Genomic DNA, 24,572 nt, shown 5'->3' on the forward strand with positions numbered 1-24,572 from the left:
ACCGAGCTGCACGAAGGGCTGGGTGGTGCACAGAACTCTGGCTGCGACCGGAAAGGGGAGGGAGGGGGGGGATTACAGCACAACTAAGTGAACTGTAAAACAATTCAACAGAACTGTCTATGGTGTCGCAGTCTCTTAAATCATGAGTCCTGGGTGACGTCTAAAGAAGTGAACACTGAAGACTTGATTGAAACAAAGCCTGGAGAACCATATCGAACACAGACCAGAAATACCAAGGAGCAAAGACTCAAAAACAAAGAGTGAGTGAGTGAAACAAAGTGATGCATTTCAACAGCCGGGAGGCTCCTGGCTTGGATGAGTGAAAGACTGAAGGACGGGGCTGAAGGACAATGGAATCTTGCCTGCATGCACTCATTAATTTCCTAGCAGTGAAAGTCAAGGTCCCCATCACAAGGCACAGGGGATAAAAATGCTAAAGTCATTCCCATAAAACAGAGCTGTTGTCTTTAACTTAACTGCCCCTCCAGCTCTCCTCTCCACCTGATGTTGAAGCACTTAATTGTTGATTCAACCAATTTCACACAGCAGAGTGTTTTCTCTGCATGCATCTTCAACTCTCTGCCTCTCTGGCAGATCAACACAGACTTTAAATCTCCAGCATTTGTTGTTTTTGATGAACGCTGCGTCCAACACTGCAGGCTCCCTGCGACTGCACACAAAGATGGAACATGCACACAAGTGTACACGTGTCCCAGGCATCTGTCACTGTGACTGAGTGCTTATCGCTGTTGCCGAGCGCCAGGAGAGAAGAGGCATCTGAACTGTGGTGCCAGGGGAATCACACTGGGCGAGAGGACCACAATGCACTGCTGCGCGGCGCTGCCGTTCTGTCGATATGTGCCTGAGAGGTGCCACTTACCAGACTCGGCGGGGAAAGGTAAAAGCCGGGGTCATCGATTGGTGAAGCATAAATGGTCAGAACAGCAGCTCGGGGAGGTCCCAAAACTCACAGATTTGTTGCCCAAGATTGCCCTGGCGCCACCGGAAAGGTCAGACTGCCGTCCCGGCCGCAGTCAAATCACCGCCAAAGTCTTTTCATCCTCACCAGACACCAAGTCTTGTGAATAAGATTGTTTGTTTGTCCAATGGAGGGAATCCAAAGACGCAGTTTATCATCACTGTTTTTTAAAATAAACTGTCTTTTAAATGAGTGTTAGAGGACAACAAATATCTCATTTCAATTTCAGTTTTAATTTTAAGCATTGTAAGCAACAAAAGGTGTTTTTGGTAAAGAATGAATTTATTTTTATTTGGAAAAAAAAAAAAGAGCAAAGGCTGTGTTCACATTTTTTGTTTGCTTGCTGCTCAGGATATAAAGCAGCTCACAGAATAATACTTATAGCTGTGTGTAAACTGAACATAAAAAAACTATTAAATAACCCCCCCCCCCTCCCCCCAAAAAGAAAATTATCCCTCCTTCACATTGAACTAAGGAGCTTTTCTTGCAGCAGCATAAAACATTCACAACTAACAGCAGCAGCTTGCAGACCCAACAAAAAGCCTTTAATCAAGATTCATTGTCTTGAGGAGAAAATATTGAACGTCCATTTAAAACTCGTACCTTAATACCCTGTAATCACGAGGAGACAGCACAAAGGAATGAAACAAGGAAAGAAAATTCACAGAAACGGCAGATTGGATTTGCATTCATTAAAGTGCCACGCACAGTTTTTAGCTTCCTACACGACTGTCTTAATATGAAGCGGAACCCTTTCTATTGGTGGCACAGCTTCGCTATCTATGGCTCCCCTTGCAGCAGAGGGGTTACAGGCAGGTGTGCAGAGTCTATGCATGTGCGCATGGATTTTTTTTTCCAGTCACTTCGATGGAGGGGGCGAGAAGACAAACTCTCACTATCGCCTAACAGCCAAACGAGACATAAATAGAGCGACTTCTACCACAAGCCGGCTGCATGGGACGCATGCGGTGGACGCTATCAACAGTATATACAGGGCGCGTGTTCCTCCGTTCATCAGGAAGCTCTGGCGGCCCCTGAGTGTCGAGTCGTCCAGGGTCCAAGGTCGGGGCCGGTGCGTCGGCGCCCCCGGTGGCGCCGCGGGAGCCTGTCGCTGCTTAATGCTCTTCTGCTGTCACTTTCTGTCAGGGAGAGACACACGGCGGCGGCAGAAGTTTTATCAGCTGATGTAACAGCATGCGGTGCTGAACTTTGAAAATACAGGATTGACTGAGCGACTGTGAATGGAGCATCAGAGGGCTGAGCCAATGCGAAAGGGAACCTATATATAATATAATAATACAATATATATAATTGGACCTATATAATCAGTTTGTGCTTCCACTTACAGGTTTTGTTGGGGTACGTGTCCAGCAGGAGCCGACACGATTCCTCCAGATTCCACTGGCAACGCTGCAGAAGCTCTTCACACTCAGCTCTGGAGCGCAGGCCGAGTCGGAACAGCTGCTCCACCTGCAGCAGGCCGGGGACGAACGGGTAAGGCTTTTTATTCATTTAGTAATGTTGTTGGTGAATTTGCATTTAAAAATCAGAGTGGTAATCAGGGCGTGTTGCCAAGTTCAGACTTGCTTGAAGGCGAGCTGGGTTATAAAAGGCTGGTGTATAAGCGGCACCTTCAGGTGATTAATAGCCTCGGCGACGCTCCAGCTGTGACTCTGCAGGGCTGCTCGGCACTCATCCAGGGTCACGCCGTGCACCGCCTCCTGCACCTGGTGACCACAACACAAACTCACTGTGGAGCCTCCATCAGCACCTGCCATCGGCTATATGAACGCGTGATATCTAGCGATATTCACTGGCCACATACCCGTCTGATGCTGTGATCCTGCTGCTGCAGGTTGGATGCCGCAGTTTGTCCGCCGCCGCTGCTGCTGTTGTTGTTGTTGTTGTGGGAGGAATTTGGTTTGGCTGCTTCTGGCTGCTTGTGCATCATGGGTTTGACCGCTGCCATGTTGACCGCTCCGTACCTGACAGCGCCGCCGCACACAGGAACATCATACAGCACGTTTGAACAGAGCAACTCGACAGATGGAAACATCCAGTCGCTGAATTGAAGGCACATTTTTTACAGATGCTAACAAGAGAGTGCAATGGAAATGTTCATCATTAGCATTGGAGTTCCACACAGCTCTTCCCCTTGTTTCTAAGAGACTGTGGAGGCACAGCCAGGAGGGTTGCACGCCGGCTACAGGCGGATGGCGAGAAATCTCGCTTCTGCGATGCAAAGGTGCTACTACTAATGAGCTCAACTTCAGCGCTTGGCTTAATTTATGTAGCGTTACGGCTGGAGGACGCAGAGAGGTCCTGCCTAATTGGGTGGGAGAGAAAAAGCAGACGAGGAAGTTGGGATTGTTGTTGTTAGAGCAGCGTGAGGTGTTGAAATAAGAAAGAAAAAGAATAAAGGAGACAAAACCCAGATCTGCCAATCAAATCCTTCCGAGCTTCTACTGTGTGATCCTTCAAAGGCACAATGAGCTGATGGTGTGAGCCTTGTGCAACACCTCACCAGGCTCCTCCCACTACACCGTCCGGGACGCAGCACACAAACCTTTCAAGAAAAGCCGGCCGGTCGGGCAGTGGCGCCGGGGCGGAGCTGTGCGAGCTCTCAATCAACGAGGAGAGACCCCGCCCCTCTCTGAAGGCCAGCGGGTCCAGCAGGGACCGAGAGTAGGAGGCCTGAGGCAGCGAGGGGGTGGAGGAGGTGGAGGAGGAGGTGGTGGACACCAGCAGGGTGGAGCCTCGTCTGGGCGAGCCACAGTGGGGAGGGGGGGGCAGAGCCACCGGGGAGCAGGAGGAGGTCAGCTGGGCCACCAGGGGCAGCGGCGAGGAGGAGCGTGAGCCCGGCTGGGACAGCGTGCGGTCTCTGGGCGGCACCTGAGGGGGCGTGTCTTCCTGCTCGCCCAGAGAGATGGAGCTGCAGCGGGCCTGCGGGTTGGCCATGTAGGCGGCGGAGGAGGAGGAGGAGGAGGAGGAGGGGTGGGCGTGTCTGGTGGGCCGCAGCGGCGGGACGGGGCTGCGGGGCGGCAGCACGGGCCGGTCCTCGAAGCAGGAGGACAGGGAGGAGTAGTAGGCGGGGCCGGAGGCGGTGGGGGTGGGGCAGGGCGAGGCTGCCGGCAGGTAGATCTGCCGGTGGGGGGCCAGGGGGAGGGGGGAGGAGGGAAGGGAGCGGCCCGCCGGGACAGGAACCTGCAGCTTCACCATCACCTGCACAAAGACACGGAAGACCATGGAAAAGATCCAAATTGACAAGACCTGAGACCAAGACCCCATCAAGACCAGAGAGCATCGAGATCGAGATCGAGACCACGACCAGGCCAAGACTATATCAAAGAAAAATAACAACAAAACAGAAAAATGACCAGTATCTTTTTTTAAATTAAATTTTTGGGAGAAAAAAAAAAAAGAAAACAAGAGGAGGAGGAGACACTGAAAAGTGAATTTCAGGGAACACTGAACCTCTCGCTGCAGCTCCTGGAAGAGGTCGGCTGACTGGGACTCGCTGCGGCTGGCCACCGCTGCTCCCACCGCTGCTGCGTCCTCCAGCGTCAGCCGCTTGTTGATGGACTGAACTTCCTGGTCCTCTGATTGGTCGTCGAGCTCGGCGGTGACCTCGTCGTAGGACGGCTGTGGGAGGGGCCAGTCCAGGATGGAGGGCATGTCCTGCGGGGAGGCCGAGAGGGTGGTGGGTGTAAAACGTGCTTCGAGTGAGCACAGAAGAGAAAATGACTGATGGGTGTTTATCATTAGCGCAACAAGCAGAGGCTGCAGTTTGGAGCAGCTGATGCATTATGGGTGGAAAACCACAGCCTTCAGCATCAGAGCTCTTTTCAAAGCATAAATGAAAGTTAGTAGACCCCCGTGACCCTGAGTGCAGGGATTTATAATGGATGGGTCCTCTGCTATGATGACGTCATGGTCCTCTGAGGGCCTCCTGTGGGGAACGCGGGGATTGCAGACGTGCTCACCTTCAGGGTGTCCTGCTGGGCGTCGGTGAGCGGCGACGGCGTGGTGGAGCTGAAGCTGTCGTCGGTGAAGTCGATGAGCGACACCTCGCTCTTGGCCAGGCGCAAGCCCGACGCCTCCCACGGCCGCAGCTTGAGGCCCAGCGACACCCCGGGCCTCTTGGGTCCCGACGAGGCGGCCGAGTCGTCGCTGTCGTCGTAGTCGTCCATGACCGAGTCGTAGAGAGGCTCTGCTCACACGGGCGGCACACGTCAGAAAGCAACATAGAGGAACACGGAGCGACTTTTGAGTTGAGACTGGAGGAAGACCTACTCTTGAGCAGGACCGCAGGTTGCGGTGGACGTGGTGGAGGTTGTTCTGGAGGAAAAAAAACAAGAATGCAAGTCTCTGTTCAGTAAATGTTCCAGACGCAGCGAAAGAAAAGGGAGAGAAATCAAACGGCCGTACTCTTGGCACGGTTGGGCAGTTTGGTCGGCCTGGCGATGCCGGGTTCCATCCCCAGAACATCAGGAGGGTCCATCGGGTTCCCCAAATACAGACTGGAGGGGAAAGACAACATGTCAATCTTTCTTTGGCTCTCAAGTTGATATTCAAAGTAAGATATTAAAAGCAGGAACTAATCAAATCTCTATGTATGTTCTGTCTTCAGGGCAGCTGGGACAGATGTTTGTTTTTTTCCTTGGTGTTACATAAACTATAAGGTACTGCTGGTGCCAGAAGCAAGTTGAGCTTTGATTATTGCCCTCGTCAAACACAGTCTGTGGCGCACTGCTGCCCTCCAGTGGACACAGGGGAGAAGTTCTCCATGGATTCAAGAGCCCTCATTGTGCCATCTAGTGGACAAAAACTTCAGGGCAGGTCAAATAACGACAATGAGCACTGTTAATTTCTCAATTGGATTACATGAAATGGCCGGGCGAGCTTCCAGGAAACGTGACAGATGCACTTATACTAATGAACAGCAGGTGGTGTTGCAGGCTTCCTGGGAGACTGTGGGCTTTAGTAGCGTCCCCGTTTTATATTTAGAGGGTGAGTGTTCTTGCTCAATGTGAGCTTGTTGTGACAGTCCTCCTCACCTGTCGATGCGGTCTGCGTGCCCCCAGCTGCGGTGAGGGTCCGTGTCCCCGTGGCCCGTGTGGATGAAGGAGTGTTTGAGCGGTCGGCTGATGTCCTGGGCAGACAGACCGGCCACCGACGTCACCACGTGTCGAGGAAACTGGCCCATGCGCAGCGTCCGCCGGTTCTGACCTCGCCACCAGTAGTGCTCCGCCCTAACATAACACAAATAAATCAAGAAGCCCAAGATGCCATATAAGGAAACAACCATGCTGCACTAGTCTCAAACACCCACCTTCCCTCGATGATGGTGATGACGTCATTTGCTTTGATTTGTAGCTTGTCGTCATCCTCAAAGTCTTGCAGCGCCCTCATGTCTGTGGGCAAGGTCTGCAGAACGCACGCAGCACATCAGCGCACAGCAGGCCCAAAACAGAGGACTGGTTGATAAAATAGCGCTAAATCAATAAATAATTACATAAACACAATTTTTTTTTTTTTTAAATGATTGCTGTGGACAAAGTTTTCTTGCAATGTTCCAGTTTGCAATACATTTTTCTGCAATTTGCCGTCAGATTCAGCGCATGTTTTCCTTTTGCTGTGATATCACGACGAATGACCGACCTCAAGCAAAAAGTCTCTGAGAGCGATGAAAGTGGGCCTGTCGTCAGCTTTGGGGCTCCAGCACTGCAGCATGACGTTGTAAATGTCCTGCGGGCAGTCGTCCGGTTTGCACAGCCGCTCAGCCTCCACATCCACCTTGTGAAGGATCTGTAGCACAAAGACGTTCAAAGTTTCTGGCATTTTTGTTTTCTTTTATCCATTGTTAATCATTTCTGTGAAATGAGGAAGATCTGAAGCACCTGACTCCCGTTGAGGCCCAGCCACGGCTCCTGGCCGTGGGTGAACATCTCCCACAGGGTGACGCCAAACATCCAGGTGTCAGAGGCGTGGGAGAAGGTGCGAGACTTCAGAGACTCAGGAGCACACCTGGTGGCCGCGGGGGAGATTAAAGTTTCAAGATAAAAAAAAAAAAAAAAGATCCAGCCTCCGAGACTCCAGGCCAGGACACAGGAGCGGGTAGTGTCTCCTTCTCACCATGGAAACGGGATCTTGTGCCCTTCCTCCATGATGTACAGGTCCGTGTGCGTGGGCAGCGCCCTCATCAGGCCAAAGTCGCCGATCTTCACCATGTCGTTGGTGAAGAGCAGAACGTTGCGAGCGGCCAGGTCCCTGTGGAGGAAGCGTTTCTGCTCCAGGTAGGCCATCCCGCACGCCACCTGCAGGCCAGCAGAGGAACCATGCGGCAGAAACATTCCAAACTCGTCAACTTGACTTTTTTTGGACACCAAACTGACCTGCACTGCGTAGTTGCACAGCGAGGAGATGAGGATGTGGCCCTGGCGCTTCCTCAGGCGGTCTAACAGCGCCCCCAGTGGGGCCAGTTCTGCAACCTAGTGGGTGCAACACACACGACAAAGCACATCAGTGAGTGTTGGAATGAGTTGGGTGAGCGTGTCCTGTGTAATTGTGTGTGCCGTACAATCCTCATGGGCTGAGTGAGGACGATGCCGTGCAGACGGATCAGGTTCTGGTGGCTCAGCGAGTGCATGGCGTTGACCTCCCTGATGAAGACGTCCAGGCCGTCAGAGTCCAGCACGCCGGCCTTCAGACACTTCACTGCCACTGACAGCTGCACGGAGACACACGGTGCGTTAAATGGCCATAGTAAAAACAAACAGTCCTTTTAAAAAAATAAAAAAATAAAAATAAATAAATAAATAAACTGCAGAAATGTTCCACTTTGCAAAAATCAATTTTCTTGCTTTCTGCATAAATGCTATCAAATAGGAGAGTCATGCATGGATATAATGCGGATTATCATGACGCATGTTTATGCTGATGATTCAATTCATTTACTAAAAATAGAGAAATTCTTCTACTCTCACCACGCCGCCGCTGGGGCTGCTCCACTCTCCCCTGCGCACCACCCCGAACGTGCCGTCCCCGAGGCGCTCGAACATTTGCAGCTCCGTCTCCTTGATGAGGCAGGTGAGCGAGGCGCCCGACTCTGCCGCAGCCGCGCTGGGGGGCTCGGCCTGGGAGGGGAGGGGCTGCTGGGAGTCGGCCTCGGGACGTTTCACCGGAAACACCTACAGGGAGCAGAAATAAGAGGCCTGTAGCCATGGCAACTGCTTTGACTGGATTCATTTAGGGGTGTGTGTGTGTGTGTGTGTGTGTGTGTGTGTGTGTGTGTGTGTGTGTGTGTGTGTGTGTGTGTGTTGCTCCACCTTGCTCATCCACGACTTGCGTTTGCAAAGAGCTCTCCTCCTCTTGACCGCCTCCCACAGCCTCCTCTGACCTGAGTCCAGCCAAGGCGAAACAGCGAGTTACAAGTGAACGAGGTGAAAGGTCAAACTAGAGGTATCAGAGGTCAGCCGGATGATGATGATGTTGATGATGTTGATGATGATGATGCAGGCCCTACCGGGTCGGCCCATCCCGATCTTCTCCAGGTCTTCATTCTTGACGTAGTCAAAGTGCGACAGCCGGGTCACGTTGAGCTCGTCGCGGATTCGCAGGAAGTACTGCTGCAGCTGCACGTCCATCAGCAAGTCCAGCAGCCATTCTGTCCCCTCCTCGCACGGCATCTGCACACACACACACACACACACACACACACACACACACACACACACACACACACACACACACACACACACACAGCACATAGGCAAAACTCGTCTTACAGTGAAGTATAAAAATGCTCTCTGGCGTGGTTATATTGTGGCATCATATGAAGAGGATAGAGAAGCATTCACTAGCCACTATTGACTGCATTTGTGCACTAAATGATGTGAATATGAACCACAACACACAAGATGAAACAAACAGCAGTTGGCAAACTGTCGAGTCATGTGTGATGCAGACAATTACTGATTATTCATCAGTTCAGTGCCTTTTCTCTGTTTGTTTTTACTTTATTTCTTGTTTCAGCTATCGAGTCATTTGGAAAATGTTTTTTAAGATTAGATTAGATTAGATTAGATTAGATTAGGCGATGCACGGCACATGATAAGGTCAAAGAGGATGACGTGAGATCGAAGAAAAAGCAGTTTGACATTCATAGTGCAGAAGACAGCAGACGGTTGGTTCTGTGGGAAAAATCAATGGTGCACAAGCGCAACCACTGGCAGTGGAAGGTCACAGAGTGACAACTCGAGACTATTACCATGGCTCCCCTGACACTCTGCGCGATCTTCCCATCGCCCTCCTCCTCCACCACCTCCTGCTGCTGCTGCTGCTGCGGCTGCTGCGGCTGCCGCCGCTCCTCCTCCTCGCCCGCCTCCCCTCTGCTGTAGGCCAGCCGCTGGTACATGTAGCTCTCCCACATCGCAGCTCCCGCTGCTGCTGCTGCTGCTGCTGCTGCTGCTGCTGCTGCTACTCTCCTCGGCTGCTCTTCCTCCCGCTCATCCCTGTGCGCCTTCCTTCCTGCAGGGCCTCCCAGGAACAGAAGGGTCTCGGACGGCAGGAGCTAGGATGGCAGGATCTAGGATGGCAGGATCTAGGATGGCAGGTTCTAGGATGGCAGGGTCTCTTCTCGGCTCACCGGGCTTCCATCGTCAATCCATTCCTGCACAAAAGCAAACCAGGAGGCATCTGACTGCACGCTCTTCACCCGTATCAGCTCCAGCCTTCTAGAGATTCACTCTGCCTTCCTTCACCCTCTCCCTCACTCTCTCTCTCTCTCTCTGCTGACTCACAGCTCGCTCTCTCTCTGTCTGTCTCTCTCTATCTCTCTCACCCCTCCCTCTCTAGCTGTCCATTCCCTCACGGCTCAGGCAGCCGAGTCCGCTGTTTGATAAATAATTCAGTGGCACTACTGGCAAAGAGGACAAGAGGGAGGACAGTGATGCGGGCAGGAGATGGGGATCGTGGATGGATGGATGGATGGATGGATGGTCAGCTCTGGTGATGCTGCTTTCCAGTCCTTTTCAAGTCGCTTGAGAGGTAGAAAATAGGCCCTAGATATTTGTATGACGCTGCTGCTACTGACGGAGAGGTTTTGGGGGTTTTAACGATCGACAGCAGCTTTCCGGTTACACTCGCACAGATGGAATACGTGTACACTGTTTGCGAGGGTGGAACAAAAGCAGTCAAACAAAGGTGGTCAAAAAAAAATTACGTCTTCCCAACATGCCGGTGATGTGGTCCTAATATAACTTAGGATCATCAAACTAATAGAATTCAGGTCGGATAACTGATGGCAAAAGCACTCGATGGCCCCGACATCTGGAAAGCAATGAAAGTTTCCTACGTGTATTTCAACAATAATAATATTGATAAGAAGAATGTTGACAGGGATGCATGTACAGTGGCATCAAAATGATTCATTTAATTTGTTGTTATTGTCATTCAAACTTCTTTCTGGAGGAAACAGGCTTCCGTGGAAGGACGTGGCCCTCGAGTCGCCCACATTTGTCCCCTCCAGGATTTTCCTCTTCATCTCTCTCTCCGACTCCACGTCGGCGTTGAGTCGCACCTGCAGGTGGGCGTAGTTCTCCTCCAGCCGGCCGTGCACGGACGTCAGCCTCTCCAGCGCCGCCCGCACGCTGCAGTGGGTTCTGGCCAGCGCCAGCTTCTCCCTCCTGGCGTTGGCCAGCTTGAGCTCGGCGGCGTTGAGGTCCTGCGCCAGCACCACGCTGTTGTTGTAGGAGTGGAAGCCGATGGAGCGTTCCCAGTCGTAGCGCTCGCACAGGACGCCCGTGTGGGCGCGGGCTTCAAACAGGGCGCAGGTCATGCTCTCCACCGCCTCCCACAGGATCTGGTTCCCCCGGACCTTGGAGCTGACGTGGGCCGCCAGCTGGTCCACGCGCTGCTCCTGGGAGACGCGGCTCCGCTTCAGCCGGCGCAGCTGCACGCTCAGCTCGCTCACCTGCCGCCGCAGGGCGTCTTTCTCCTTGGTGCTGTAGTAGCTGCGCAGCGCGGTGAAAGCCCAGTGGAAGGCGGCCAGACCCGTCAGAGCCAGCGTCAGCGTATGCATGTATGACGCCTCTGCCTTTTTTTTTTTTTAACCTCTCGTTGAGTTCTTGTAATATTTAGTTTTCTTCACATTGCATGGACTCTGCTCTTCTGCTAATGTCCTGGGTCAGAACTCGGCGGGGCCGTTGTGCAGCCGCCTGGATGCCAGCTTCACCTCCAACAAGGAAACGAGGCCGAATTCGAAGGCGTCCAAACTCGCTCGAGCCAAATTAAGCAAATCAGATCTTGATACCATCTTCCAGCTTGCCTCAATTAAGTACACGAAGGACTGAAAAAATATGAATAATAATCTAATAACATGAAAGTAAAAGTTTTGCTCTGATGAAACGCAACTTCAAAGAAATGTACACTTTGATGTCTAGTTGCTCCGTCTCCTTAACACCTCGGAGGACTTGTGAGGTGAGGAAGAACAAATAAGACATTGACGTATCACTAGTATTTAAAAAAAAATTTTTTGAACTTTTTCAATGTGATGCCCTGATCAGAAGATAGCAGCGTTTCCAAGATCTAAACTAATACCAAATTATCATACAGTACTGGCCAAATCACACTGGCAGCGTATTATGAAGGTGCAATATTTCTCTCATGTTGCTTTTCAAAAGCAAGTATGATTCATATTAAATACAAATAATGGCCAAGAGATGCGGGCCGAGTCGTCCTGGCTGCCCCACCCTGAAACCTCGACTCGGAGGCTGATTGGCCAGGCAACCTGCGCGCATGCTCATTGCACTGCAGCAGCCGGGGAATGGCGAATATAAAGGCGGCTGAGGGGTGCACACTGCACAAGGTGAGGCAGTGATTGATAAGACCGCCCACAGCAAGAAGAGTCAACCTCGCATTTGTGACTGAAACTTTTCAATTACGAGAACACATGTAATATAGAAGGTTATATATAGGTAGTGAAAACCGGTGCTATTTGTTTCCACCATTTTATTCCTGTTTAGAGATTTTATTAAACATTTCCTTATGGGTTTTTAATTTATTTATTTATTAATTTATTTAATTTTTTAAATGCCGCACTTCACTTGAATGCGTTTACATTTTGCTGGATATTACGATGAAAGTAAACGGTATTCTTCCTATTATTGTTGTTATTGCTATTGTCATTATCAACGTCATCCAACATGTGGGTGTGAATACTGAATGCACATGGAGGAACGAGATGCGTTACCCTGCGCACAGGCTGTATTGACTTTAATTGAAGAACCTGCTTTGGTCATCAAAGCTGATTAGCCTCCCGCCTCCTGCCATGTTCGGCTCTTAACGCTCTATTCACAGTGCTGGTGGTTTGACGGAACTGGAAGAATGAGGAGTTTGAGATTGATGTTGGAATCTGAGCGTCGCGTCTCATCGTGTTGATGCAAAGAGGGAAAGAGGAAAATGTCCCGTACTGACCTGTGTGACGACAGGAGCTGCGTGCGGTGGGAGGGAGGGAGGGAGGATGGGAGGAGCAGCAGCTCCGGCTCCGGCCACCGCTCTTCCGGCTGCGTCAAATCCGCTAATCCTTTGCGCATCAAACCGTTTTCGGTCGTCGTTTATGCACGTTAGATATCGAGCCCTCCGCCGTGGATGTTTCCCAGAATGTATTACAGTCACGATTTGTTCCCCCCCTCCCTCCGCGCGCGACTGAAAGCCAAAAATACATCTGTACGTCCGGTGTGGAATTTCAGAATAAAAGCTTTTATCCTCGCTCCGAAAGCCTGATCAATGAGAGAGGAGGCATGTGAAAGAATAACTGGCCTATACAGCGTCGTCTTATTTGGAAAACTGGAACGACAGTTTATGCCCAAAAGGAAAACTATGAACTAAGAAAATATAGCTTGAAATACAGCCGAAATACAGAATGTCGCGTGAATTTAAAAATGATTCGAGAGGAATTCACTGCTGAAAAATACTATTGGCATTGTTTTTTGCATTGATATTTGGTGATTGACAAAAAGCTACTTTCAAATCAATTGAGGATATGATACGTTAGAAACGTTGCTTTTATGCTGAAGAGCCACGTTGCCTTCAGGACAAAAACATCCAGCTTACACCGAGGATGACGTTCTCGTTAAAGGGCCCTGGTAGAACATTTCACAAATGAATCGAATTTATAACATAATTCATAACAAATACTTGAATTGTGGTCAATTAAAATATCATTTCTGAAGTCATGTTGCAAATAGACTGATCCTCACTGTGGGTCACTGTTGCAGTTGGTGCCTCGAGTTGGTCAGTGGACTCTGCAGATGCTTTGAACTTTGACCAGTAAGTTCCAGAACTGAGAACTTAGTAGATATTTTTGATCCATGTACAAACAACCGAAATTGAAGACACAATCCTTTGTAAGGTTTTATATTTAGATTTAATTAATCATTCCTTTCAAAAGATCTGATAATGTATCAATTTTGCCTCAATTTCATTTGGACAAGATATGCAGTGCAAACACAGAAGCACCACCACAAGAAAAAGCAAGCAGCGTCGGCCCTCCCTGCCCACCCTCCTCTAGTTTTGTTCAGTGACATCCCATATGTCTCCTGCCATGGCACTGGCGCATCGGTGCAATGTGCTGGTGGCCAGAGCCAGCTGGATGTGAAGCTGCTCCATGTCACTCGTCTCGGCCATGGATGCCAGAGTGTGGGTGCCTCGGCCCCACAGGAGGTGACGGAAAGGCGTCTCCATGGGCGACAGGTAGGAGGAGATGAATGCAGGCTCCATCTGGAACCATAAACACAGGACTGTAAATGCAAGAGACTGAGGGCAGTGATGGCTGCAAAACCTCAGGCATGAAAATTAAGCCAAAGCCGTTCAGAATTTTGATTAAAAAACTGCAAACAATACATTTTATCTATTGCAGCAATACTTAAAGGAACTGTTGTACTTTTAAAAGCATCTTGCACACATTCACAAATCCAAATTGTGTCTTTGCAAAAGCTTCATTCCATACAGGTGTAAAAATATGCATGACAAGCAAAGTCATTACTCTCATGATCCTGTCGTTGAGGATGCGACAGGCCTCATGGTTGTCCCTGTCAGTGTTGGCAATGGCGGTGGTGATGCTCCCCGCAGCTCGTATGCAAGAACCCAGTCCTTCGCTCAGCCACGTCAGGTCCACGTCCTTTAGCGTACCCAACTGCAAAACAGCAAAACCCATGAATGCATCAACGCGTGGAGGCGTTCCTTTCGGGATGCCTGAGGACCCACCTTAGTGAGGCTGAGGATGCGTTTGTAGACGCGGCGGACGGCTGCGCTGACCACGCTGCTGAAATGACTCGTGTCCACTTCAAGCACTTGGCTGTAGGTCAGTCGCAGAGCCATCAGGCCGGCCATCTGGGCGGCCCTCGCCGCCATCTTACTGGTCCCCTGGTTGGTGTTGTAGTTGAGGTGATCCCGGCTGTCCAGGTTGGTGCCGTAGTAGGTGTAGCTCTCTGCCTTTTTTTTTTTAGGAAAACAAATGCATGCAAGATATAATAAGGTGATATCACACAAAGCCGCCTCACATTCAGTGTAACAGCATGACCTCCAGTCTCCCTTTTGCTTTTCATAAAGCAATTCTACAAAATGTAGTTTGAGTGAATCGATGGCAATTCAATGAAGAGGTTACTGTTTGCTTGGTTATTTAATTATTTATGGCTTGACTGACTGTTGGGCCAGTGCAGCCTCACTTCTCGAACCCAATTAATAAAACTGGCAAGAGCTAACTATGATTCTGCAGTTTAATTTTCATGCATGGCTGTTTTGCTTCAACACTTACGTTTTTAGAAATGAAGCGGAAAGAGACGGAAGGAATTCCAGAAAAGGCCAAGAAGGGATAGGCGGGGTCGTCCAGCAACATCGGCCTCATCCTGCAAGTAAAAGTTGTTGAGGTGAACATGGTGAGCTACTGAATTACTCTCATCTGAGATGACAAGTCACTTTCCACTTTCTTTCAATAACATGTGCATAAAAAGGCTTTATGGAACCTTAACTACTGTAACCGAGAAAACTCAGTTGACACTTTCACACCTCGTCGAAGCAAATGACGACAGTCAAAATTCAAACTCACACATTTGCCACCCAGTCACTTTTCCCCATCATGTCGTACAAAGAGCCGCCGTCGAAAGGATCCTGCACCTGGTCGAGGTTGAGAGGTACAAATGTTGTTGCTGATTTGTGCTACAACGCTCTTAAATGTGCCGCTTTCACCTCTTTCATGGTTCTCTCCAGGAGGCCGTAAAGCAGCGGACTTGCCGAAGCCACAAAGGTGCCGAGCCCTTGGAAGAATAAACTCCAATCAACAAGAAACGGCCTCCAGGAAGTTGAAAGCATCAGTGAAGCCACTCACCCATCACTACTCCGTCCAGGCTGATGTATGTGAAAACACTCCTGTCGACTGAGGACATGTAACTCTGAAAACAAGCATAAGAGGAGAATATTATTATTATTTTTTTTTAAACAACAATTTCTCTGACCGTGCACAGAAAGCTGTTCAGTACTCGCCTCTAACCACTCTGTGGCGCCAATGTTCCCGTATTCACCGGCACTCCAGCTTGCAAACACCAGACTCCTCCTGGGCCTGAAGTGATCTGTTAAAAAACGATGACAACTACAGAGCTCTGAGCACCACAGAGCAGGAACCAAATTCAGCACAATCTTGGTCACCTTTGTCCACCATCTCCCGAACAACCTTGGCCAGCTGCATGAGGACGGAAGTGCCGACCGTGGCCTTGCTGTAACCTTTCCCCCAGGCGTCTCTCTGAGCTCCCAGTACAACAGCGCGATCTGCACACACATACACAAAAAAAACAATACATATTCATCCAGTTAAAAAGTGGACAAAAGAGTAATGTGACTGCTGATAGTGAGAGAGGAGAGGGAAACGTCGTCGCTACCGGAATCAACGAATCCTTTGATGACTCCAAACACGTTGCGGACCACCTTGGTTACCAGGATGTTGTTGACCTCAACCGTGACATTCTTCTGGCCGCCCAGTCTGTAGATCACTGACTTTAGGCCCCCTATAAAACTGCTGTTTGTGCTCAATATTGGTCCGCCAATGTTCCTTGGAGAGTGAAAAGAGGGTTCATCTGGTGAATCTCGGCTGTCTTGAGTAAAGCAAAGTGAAGCATCCCCGAAAGTGTTGATTTGTGTGCGTTTGTCTCACTGTAAAAGAATGGTGGCGTTGCTGGCTGTGATGGTCTGTGCTGGGATCTTTGGCAGGCCGGACGAGCGAGTTGGGCGCAGTTGGCTGTGGTAAAAGGATGGAAAGCCTGGGCTGTAGGGGTCTCCTAGACCCAGGTGGACCTGACGCAGCATAGAAATGCAATTAACATGCTGTATCAGAGAGTAAATGTGATTACATTTTGGTGGGGAAAAAGGTTGAAAAGGTTGTGTGAGTGCAAACTTACGTGCCCATAGAGAGGCGTGTTCATGTTATAGTTGTAGTCTTTGGTGTCAGGATAGATGAGAACAGCAGAGGCTCCCCTTGTGGCAGCATTATCCAGCTGGGAGGAGAGGACCCGATATAGAATGAGGAGGCACGTTCATGAAGCACACAGCATTGCCAGGTGAGAGCTGACCTGCTCAGCAAAGCTGATCTTCCCAGTTCGCAGCAGCAGAACGCTGCCGTTGACTTCGATGTTGTTGTTCTGCAAAATGTCCAGATCCTGCAGGCGGCCGTAGTTGCCATACACTAGTCTCCCCTACACAAGTCACACATGCCACTGGTTAGGCACTGGTTAGCACCAGAGCTTTAGCCACTAAATCATGAAGATGATGACATCTCACCTCGACCTGACCAGCAGGGCTGTAGGCCAGATACCCTATAGGCTCAAAGACAGTGGAACCAAACACCACACGATTGGGACGCTGACTGTGAAAGAAATGAAAGTAAAATAAGTAAATCATTAAACAAAAAGTGACCAAACTGAGATTTAGTCCAGGTTCCGAAACTCAATCACAAAGAAATACTGTTGAAAGTTGAAATTACAACGCGGCTAAATGTGAGTAACTGTGCAGAATGAACCTGTCTGGCTCCGGGAGCAGAACGCTGTGGGTGTGGCTCCAGGGATCCATGTGCAGCTTCTGGAATCTTTCAAAGATGCGGTTCCCCAGCTGCACGTCTCCCTCGCTTCCTGTGGAACGTTTGGGTAGATCGAAGTCCCTGCAGAGCGAAAATAAAATCTTTCTAAAGTCGCAAGACATCTCGTGCCGGATTTTCTCTCTATCTCTTTTGTGATCCAGACGCAGCACTTGGCTTGATTTCTTTTAAATAACACTGAATGTCTCCAGTGTGAGGAAGTGGGTGTGGCCTTACGTACGGTAGCGTCTCATCGAAGGCCTTGCTGGTGAGTTGCTGCTTGAGGATTTGGCTGATGTTGTTCCAGAACAGCTGGGTATCAGGAGCCGGGCGCAGTTTAGGCACTCCGTCCTCCGTGTCCTCTTGGTGAGCGCCTCCGCCTTTGCTGTCCTTGGGCTTGTCCTGAGGTTGGCTGTGACTTGCCTCACCAACCAGGAAGCCTGGTGAGGGAGCGAGAACGCAGAAGTTCTATGGGTGGGGACCATAGATGACTAAAATAAAAAAAAAAGTCCATTCCAGTGATTTGCGCTGCGTACCAATCACAAACATCACCAGTAATCCCAGCAGCAGGAGGAAGATCTTACACCTGCTCCTGTCAGGCGACTGCAACCTGTGGAAACCCTCCGGCAGGTCCGCATCCTCCCCGCTGTCGTCAGTCAGATTGAAGTCATGGAGTCTCGTTGCTGCCGGTCGCTGGGTGAACCTGCTGCTGCACCAGTGAGTCTGGAGGAGGAGGAAGACGCCCGTCATCGCACAAATCCGCTGAGGAACAAAGGGAATTTTGAAGTATGAGTCACTCACCACGCGCTCAAATGCAGAACTGATCCCATCCATTGTTGTCGCTGATCTTTTTTCTGAAAGCAAGAGCAGCACACTGTGTTAGTGTTACAACCACGACTTTTGCAATCGCTTTCCAAAATGTGTCCATGGATTACAGTTGCAGAAAAAAAAAAGATTGCTTTGTTCAAAACTGAATCTGAGGCCACTGTTTTGTTTTTTTTTAAGGCTTTTAATGGCTGAGCTAAATCTAGAAATCAAATGAATTCCATTAAACATTTCCATCTATTAACAGTTTGAAGCAGCAACGCACCACTTATCATAACTTCAGAACTGCTTGCATTTGCTTATTTTCTCACACGCGCGACACTTTTCTGCAGTACGCCGTGTCATCATTAGCTGCGATTCCATTGTCATTGTGCAAGAGTCCTTTCCAGTAAATGGCTTCACTTACAGTATGTCACAACATCTCCACTGTCTACATTCATTCTGACCGAAACTGGGAGACTGTTGGTGACCTTCATATTGTTCCCCTATCATAACAGCATTTGCCGCCGATTATATCAACAAAAATGTGTTTGGTGTTTCAACCCCACTGTGTACTGTACATGTCTTCGCTGAGGATGAATGGACCAACCGCCAAGCAACTTCATAGAAGACAGGGATCTTTAATGTATTCAAAATGCAATGTATTAGCGTGCAGGGCTAAAGAGGATAGCTTGTGCACTATTTACAGGTTTGAGCTGTGCAACTCTGCAGTTGTTTACACCTTTAGCCTGTGCAAATCCCAAAACTGGGTCACATAATCTTAGCGAATGAATCATTCCTTTTCGTAGGCTAAATGGCAGTTTTAGGTTTACGATTAAAAAACAAAACAAAAACAAAAACAAAAAACAATGGTTAAGGCAATGATTTCTTGACCCACCATGTCAGCTCAAGTTTGTTTGTTTGTTTGTTTCAGTTTTAATGAGAAGACATGGGTCTGCATGTCCTTATCTTCGACACAGGTCACAGACACACGGCACTGAAGTGGTCAGCTGCTCGAAGGAAACATTAAGAGGAACACACGATACAAGATACAGGAAATTAGCACTCACCTCACTGCCGCTGTAACATCTTGCGTCTCTACATTTACAACTTTTGTTGTTATTTTGATCCTACTAAGTTCGACTGACATATAAAATGTATATCCAGCGGCTGAACACCGTGTGTCTGGCAGAACTTCCGACTTTTCCAACCGTCAAAAAGCCAAAAAAAGGACGACAGTCAGCAAGAATTAAATCCCAAGACTGTGTAATAACATCCGTTTCGACAAACATGACGACTGTTTACTTTCACTTTTGTAAAGCCTGCCCCCTTGTGGCCCCTTGTAGTATGCCACATAATTTGTAATGTGCGTTTCCTCAGCCTTTTAGTTTTGAAAAAGCTGATGTGGGCCGTTTTAATGTTATGTTCTAGCTTTCGTTTGTTTACCTATCTATCTATCTATCTATCTATCTATCTATCTGTCTAGTTGGCTAGTTACTGTATCTCATTTGAAGAAGAGGTGTTTTAATCAGAGAAGTGGTGTTTCACAGGCAGGTTGTTCCCGACAAGACAGTTTTATTTTGAGATCCGCACCTCAACAACGGACGCAACCACAACAGCAGTGACACCGACGGGGGACTAAATTGTGTCGCCACCATCTGTTGTGCGCGCATCACAGCCGGCCAGTGAGTGCAGCGAATCGTGTCACCGGGACGGACTGACGATATCATGAGAGCGGGAATTTACGCGGTGCACCTGAAGGCAACGAGAGAGAGAGAGAGAGAGAGAGAGAGAGAGAGAGAGAGAGATGTTCAGCGGCGCTTTCGCGTTGACTGGCTCGTCGCTCGGCCCCTCTGTGGCGTCACCGCGGAGGGAGGGAGGGAGGGAGGCAGTCCGAGAGGAAGAGGAAGGAATATGGTTTCATCTGACACTCCTCCCGTCGTCTGTGCGCCGTTGTAGCGGAACGCCGCTCGCAAGGAGGAGGAGGAGAGACGAAGAAGGAGAAGACGAAGAAGAAGAATAAGGGGGGTCGATCGGCCGCGCTGCAAAGCGACTCTGCACCGAGCACCTTTATCACCTCCACCACCTCCTCCTCCACACCCCCGGGTCCCAGTCAGTCCTGCAGGAGTGCCATCGACACCCCGGGCCACATAAATGGGTGAGACGCAGCACTCTCTCTCTCTCTCTCTCTCTCTCTCTCTCTTTCTCACTCTCTCTCTCTCTCTCTCTCTCTCTCTCTCTCTCTCTCTCTCTCTCTCTCTCTCTCTCTCTCACACACACACACGCCTCGAGCGATCGCGCGCATCTGCACGAGACAGGCCAGATGTGCTTGCTCAGCCCTGTCTCTCCTCTCGGAACATCTCTCTCTCTCTCTCCCTCTCCTCTCTCTCTCTCTCTCTCTCTCTCTCTCTCTCTCTCTCTCTCGCTCTCTCTCACTGTCTCTCTTTTGTTATAGCCACGTTATTACCTTTTGGTGCGCGTGGGCGTGCGGCCGTGCAGCGCCGCGCGATGCGAGGCGATGCAACGCGATTCGATTCGTGGAGAGGGAGAGCAGCCAGACAACACTGATGACTTGCAGATGTTGACACGTTTGCAGTGGCTTTCTGTCTGTCTCTCTGTCCGTCTGTCCGTCCAACGCGTTTCACGGCGCTCCGGCTCGCGGCCCCTCGCGTGTCCGAAACACAGGCCCGTGTCCCCCCCCCCCCCCCCCCCCTCGGGCCACCCTCAATCCCCGGCTGTCACTGCAACCCTGGAGCCGCTACAACGCTGCGAACACACGGGGCTCTCATGTTATGCGTGTGTGTGTGTGTGTGTGTGTGTGTGTGTGTGTGTGTGTGTGTGTGTGTGTGTGTGTGTGTGCGTGCGTGCGTGCGTGTGTGCGCGTGTGTGTGCGTGTGATCTGCACACTCTGTGTCCGAAACATTTTAAGGAGGCCACTTTGGACTCGTTTTATGAATGGAGGGCGACCGCAAAAATACTTCTACTTCTACTTGCAAAAGCAGTCAACAAAAGCTGCATGCGCTAGCATCACAACACAACACTGGGACACACACTGAGGTTCCAAGGAGGTGCAGCACCAGGGAGAAGTTTCATTTCATCTGACGTCAGGGCTCTACTGTCACTCTTGTTGGTGTTCATCTCACTTTGACTGTATTCGTCTGCAGTGGTTTCTTTTTGTTGCCTGGCTGAAATTGTCACCAACTGCTCCCCATCAGTGAGATGCTGTCATTAGCGGGGCGGTTGCAATTCTTCACACGTCCAGAAAGTTTTGAACGCAAGAAATGCGACTGAAGAAAAAGCCTCATTTGAGGTGTTGGGCTTGTTCCCTCAGGCATCTCAAGACGGTTTTGCCACTGCAGTACAAGGCAGTTGTTGACATCACACGGGGGTTTCATTCCTTCTGCTTTTTCTTGATTTCTCAGAAGAAACTGGCGGCGTCACACCTCCCCGCTGCAGTTTTTCAAGAGGCAAATTGCGTGAAGTCGTCACCAAATGTGCTCCACGCTGCAGAAATAGTTTTATTGTGCGCCGGCGGCCCCCCCCTTGGTGATTAAGCGTCTCGCTATTTCTCCTCGGGAGAAAAGTCGGCGAAATCTTTTTGGCTTGACACTTTTCGCTCCCCCTCCGAGGAATGTTTCTCAGGAGGCCGAAGTTGAAAAGCGTGGAGGGAGGCGTGGGCGGCGGCCATGAAAACGGGACCGCAGGTCAGTAGCGTCGACACCTGCGGGTGGGTTCACACGCAGGAGATGAAGCGCTTTTAGACATCGAGCCTTTTTTTGCGGTTTGTCCATGTTTCCTTGGCTCGTTTCACCGTCAAACTGGCAAAACCAAACTGTTGCCTGTGAGTTGAGGCTCCTGCTGCTGGCACTTGTGTGCATCACCACGGCTGCTGGGTGAAAGTTTGCAGTATGGCGGCTCCAGTGTCAAATATTTTCGAGCTACATCATCAGGAAGCTGCTCTCAACACCAACATCTTCATCATCATCCTCATCATTATCAGCGGCAGTAGCAGCAGAAGATTTGGCTGCCACACCAAAGCGCAGTTCCGCTGTGGTGAAATGCGGTGTCCACTGTGTGTGTCTGTGTGTGTCTGTGTGTGTCTGTGTGTGTGCGCGCGCTACTTCCCCTTATCTAAACTGAGTGCAGCTGTGTGAAGGACGCTTAATTCCTCTGCGGTGTGCGTATTTTTGTGTGTGCGTGTGCGCGGCGTACATCTGTGGGCGGGTGGGCGGACGTTGAGTTTTGTTTCTCCACTTTGAAATCTTTGCAGCAGCCAAGTTCAGACCGAGTGCTGTGATTGGACGAACGTGCTCACAGATGCGGAAAAGACGGGCGGTGAAGTTATGCGTCGCTCTTTTTTTGCGTGTTGTTGCGGCGTTTCACACAGATCACGGCAGCGAGAGAAAAATCATCCATTGAGAAGCGTTACTCTTCACGTCACCTGACCCGCGGTGCCCGACCTTCCCCGCGGTGCCGCATGAAAGGCCGCTTGTTGTCCGCGTGTGTGACATGGTCGGATGCCGAGACAAAGAGCCACTTGTGAGCGGGATCATTAACAGACGGCGGCTGCTTTGACACCAGGGAGAGAGATTTAAAAAAAAATTCCCTCTCAAGAGTCCTCGCAGGAAGCCTCCTCTTGGCTCAGGGAGGGAGCGACAAACGCTGCTGGCTGAGCAAACACAACTCAAACACAACCGCCGGTGTGTTGCATTGTGCTGCAGTCTGTGCGTTCGGACCCTGGGACACCTGACGATGCCAGGGTCGACCGTTCACACCCCACTCGTTGAGTCTGAAGCTGCGTTTCCATTGCAGTTTTTCGCTAAACGAAAGCGATATTTTTAAAATTTCAATTTCAAGTGCAGTTGCGATTTGCAGGCGTTTCCATTGAATGGTTTAAAGAGCCGTACTCTTGCACAAAAATATTCCGTCTCCACCTCCATCCAAACATAACGCGCCATTTTCACTGGAGGTGAACTGGTCACGTGACCCCGTACGTCACGTCTGCTGACATGTAAATACGAAAAAAGTGTTTCCATGACACTTTCGCAATACCTCTATATGGATATGTGCGGAAAACCACCTCATGAAAGCGTCAAAACCTATTAGCCATATTTGAGAGGGTTTTTTTTGAAGATCATGTGTTTCCACCACCAGTTTTTTATTGCGATATTTGGGTTTTGTGCAATTCTGGGGGTCATGGAAGCACAGCTTGAGCCTGTAGGTCAAAAACAGAGGATGACGGTGAAACCCAGCTGGGCAGCTTCAACCAGCGGCCCGAGCCACGAGCTGTGCATGTGGTGTGCCGCTCCCCTTCTCAGTGCACACACTTGCGCTCATTGCAGGACCTTCCGTGCACGTCCGCGACGTCCTCCCAAATGAAAATCAAGGGAAGTCGCTAATCTCACCGGTGAAGCGAGTCGAGCAGGAACCCTGTGACGTGCGCCGTGCACAGCGCCAGGCCTGGCTGTGTGCATCGCGTGTCGCTGTATGTATGTCTGTATGTGTATATGTGGCTGTTGGGGACAGATGGGTTCAGGGAAGGAGCCGGCATAGCGTGTCTGAGTCATCGGCGCTCCCCCAGTCTTGTCCTCTTGTTTCCATGGTTATCTTCTCCCTCCCCTTCTTTCCACTGCTTACACATTTAAATCGAGTAGAGGCCTGAGTGGTGAAGGAAATAAAAGGTGTCAAGGTTTTAGGGTTTAAAAATATGCAGCGTGCGGCTTTTTTTGGTCCGTTTCATCAGCACTCACAAGGTCATTGTGGTTTCAGATGCCTGATGCTTTTTTTATAACAGTTGCCTTCAACATCCACAGCGGGGTTTTTTTTTTCACCCACCGGCCTGCGTTCACTTTTGTGGATTTTGTGTATTTTATGCAAAAGAGATTTTAGCTCATGTTTTTGTCATCTTTTTTTTCTGCATGTTCACACGCCTGCCATGAAGGAAATGGCCCAGCGTGGGCCGCTTGCCGCAGCAGTTGTGCAGTCTGTGCATCGAAAGGGTGTCGCCAAGCTTGTTTTGAGCGGCTGTTGCAAGTTTGTCCAGCTCAACCTTCAGAGATTCTCCTCTTTAATTATTTACATTCAGCCACTCAGCAGGCTGTGCACGCCGGTGTTTTCTGGACTTTGCAGGAAGTGGAATCCCAAAGCTGGTTGTCTCATAACTTATCCCCACAGTCAGGACGTCCAAGAAAATTAATTTTGGGTCGAGAAATAATGCGGATGAACTGCTTTGTCGTTGCTCCACAGGAAGTTGGGAGGCTGCGCTCAAGCGGAGGTCTATTTTTTTTTTCTCACAAATATTGTCTGCGGAGGTTGTCTGATAAGAGATTCTCGTCTCAAGGACAAGAAGCTCTTTTTGTTGTTGTTGTTGTTGTTGTTGTTGTTGTTGTTGTTGAGCTGTAATGTTTGCAGCCTCTCTAACCTCCCACATTCCCCCACCGTGACATAACAAGGAAGTAGCTCCAGTTTAAAACTGATGTGAAACTGTACAAAATTGCTTTTTAGTTTTTCAAATCTTTTCATCGGCCAAGCGCACCTGACGCAAATTTGTTTTTGACGGGGTTTTTTTGCCTGCTTCTCTTGCAAAAGCCAATGCTGCCCGTTTCTTGCTGATTTCCTGATGCGCAATGTGTGTGTGTGCGTGCGTGTGTGTGTGTACAGGCACTAGTG

General features: G+C 49.9%; 3 protein-coding genes across 7 annotated transcripts in view; 1 reads left to right on the forward strand and 2 right to left on the reverse strand.

Moving 5' to 3' along the window:
• Nucleotides 1-1,278: 1,278 nt before the first annotated feature.
• Nucleotides 1,279-13,350, reverse strand: tnk2a (tyrosine kinase, non-receptor, 2a). 2 transcript variants are annotated; one of them, XM_076047413.1, is made up of 22 exons: nt 12,455-12,725; nt 9,611-9,650; nt 9,249-9,550; nt 8,505-8,667; nt 8,308-8,378; nt 7,966-8,169; nt 7,560-7,709; nt 7,375-7,470; nt 7,115-7,296; nt 6,880-7,006; nt 6,641-6,787; nt 6,312-6,406; nt 6,037-6,231; nt 5,408-5,499; nt 5,273-5,317; nt 4,963-5,189; nt 4,454-4,657; nt 3,546-4,201; nt 2,805-2,964; nt 2,611-2,706; nt 2,326-2,449; nt 1,279-2,118 (listed from the first exon to the last, which is right to left on the reverse strand). In XM_076047413.1, coding segments are annotated over exons 3-22 (3,198 nt in total). In that variant the 5' UTR covers nt 9,411-9,550; nt 9,611-9,650; nt 12,455-12,725; the 3' UTR covers nt 1,279-2,116. The 2 variants fall into 2 exon arrangements, with proteins under 2 accessions (XP_075903528.1, XP_075903529.1); XM_076047414.1 differs by lacking the exons at nt 9,249-9,550; nt 9,611-9,650 and having other exon boundaries at nt 12,455-13,350.
• Nucleotides 13,351-13,383: 33 nt separating this feature from the next.
• Nucleotides 13,384-19,198, reverse strand: tfr1b (transferrin receptor 1b). Of its 2 annotated transcripts, XM_076047415.1 has the most exons (19): nt 18,974-19,198; nt 17,901-17,953; nt 17,636-17,822; nt 17,341-17,539; nt 17,046-17,183; nt 16,808-16,892; nt 16,600-16,722; nt 16,429-16,524; nt 16,185-16,324; nt 15,913-16,082; nt 15,683-15,802; nt 15,521-15,606; nt 15,366-15,429; nt 15,227-15,294; nt 15,087-15,154; nt 14,796-14,886; nt 14,246-14,473; nt 14,025-14,174; nt 13,384-13,759 (listed from the first exon to the last, which is right to left on the reverse strand). In XM_076047415.1, exons 2-19 carry the CDS (start codon nt 17,931-17,933, stop codon nt 13,547-13,549), a joined length of 2,259 nt encoding a protein of 752 aa, XP_075903530.1. In that variant the 5' UTR covers nt 17,934-17,953; nt 18,974-19,198; the 3' UTR covers nt 13,384-13,546. The 2 variants fall into 2 exon arrangements, with proteins under 2 accessions (XP_075903530.1, XP_075903532.1); XM_076047417.1 differs by lacking the exons at nt 17,636-17,822; nt 17,901-17,953; nt 18,974-19,198 and having other exon boundaries at nt 17,337-17,486.
• A 579-nt stretch (nt 19,199-19,777) lies between these two features.
• The window catches only part of sh3kbp1 (SH3-domain kinase binding protein 1), an 18,560-nt gene continuing 13,765 nt past the window's right edge, over nt 19,778-24,572 (forward strand). Inside the window, exon 1 of one of the 3 annotated variants that reach the window (XM_076047363.1) lies at nt 19,778-20,061. In XM_076047363.1, coding sequence (XP_075903478.1) covers nt 20,058-20,061 — 4 coding nt within the window. In that variant the 5' untranslated portion in view covers nt 19,778-20,057. Of the gene's footprint in view, nt 20,062-21,307; nt 21,608-24,572 lie in introns of those variants that run through there. The other 2 variants (XM_076047364.1, XM_076047362.1) reach the window with 2 other exon arrangements.

The sequence above is a fragment of the Nelusetta ayraudi genome, unplaced genomic scaffold (assembly GCF_046127955.1).
Source record: "Nelusetta ayraudi isolate G7.1 ecotype Tasmania unplaced genomic scaffold, CSIRO-AGI_Nayr_v1 ptg000094l, whole genome shotgun sequence".
NCBI classification, from domain to species: Eukaryota; Metazoa; Chordata; class Actinopteri; order Tetraodontiformes; family Monacanthidae; genus Nelusetta; species Nelusetta ayraudi.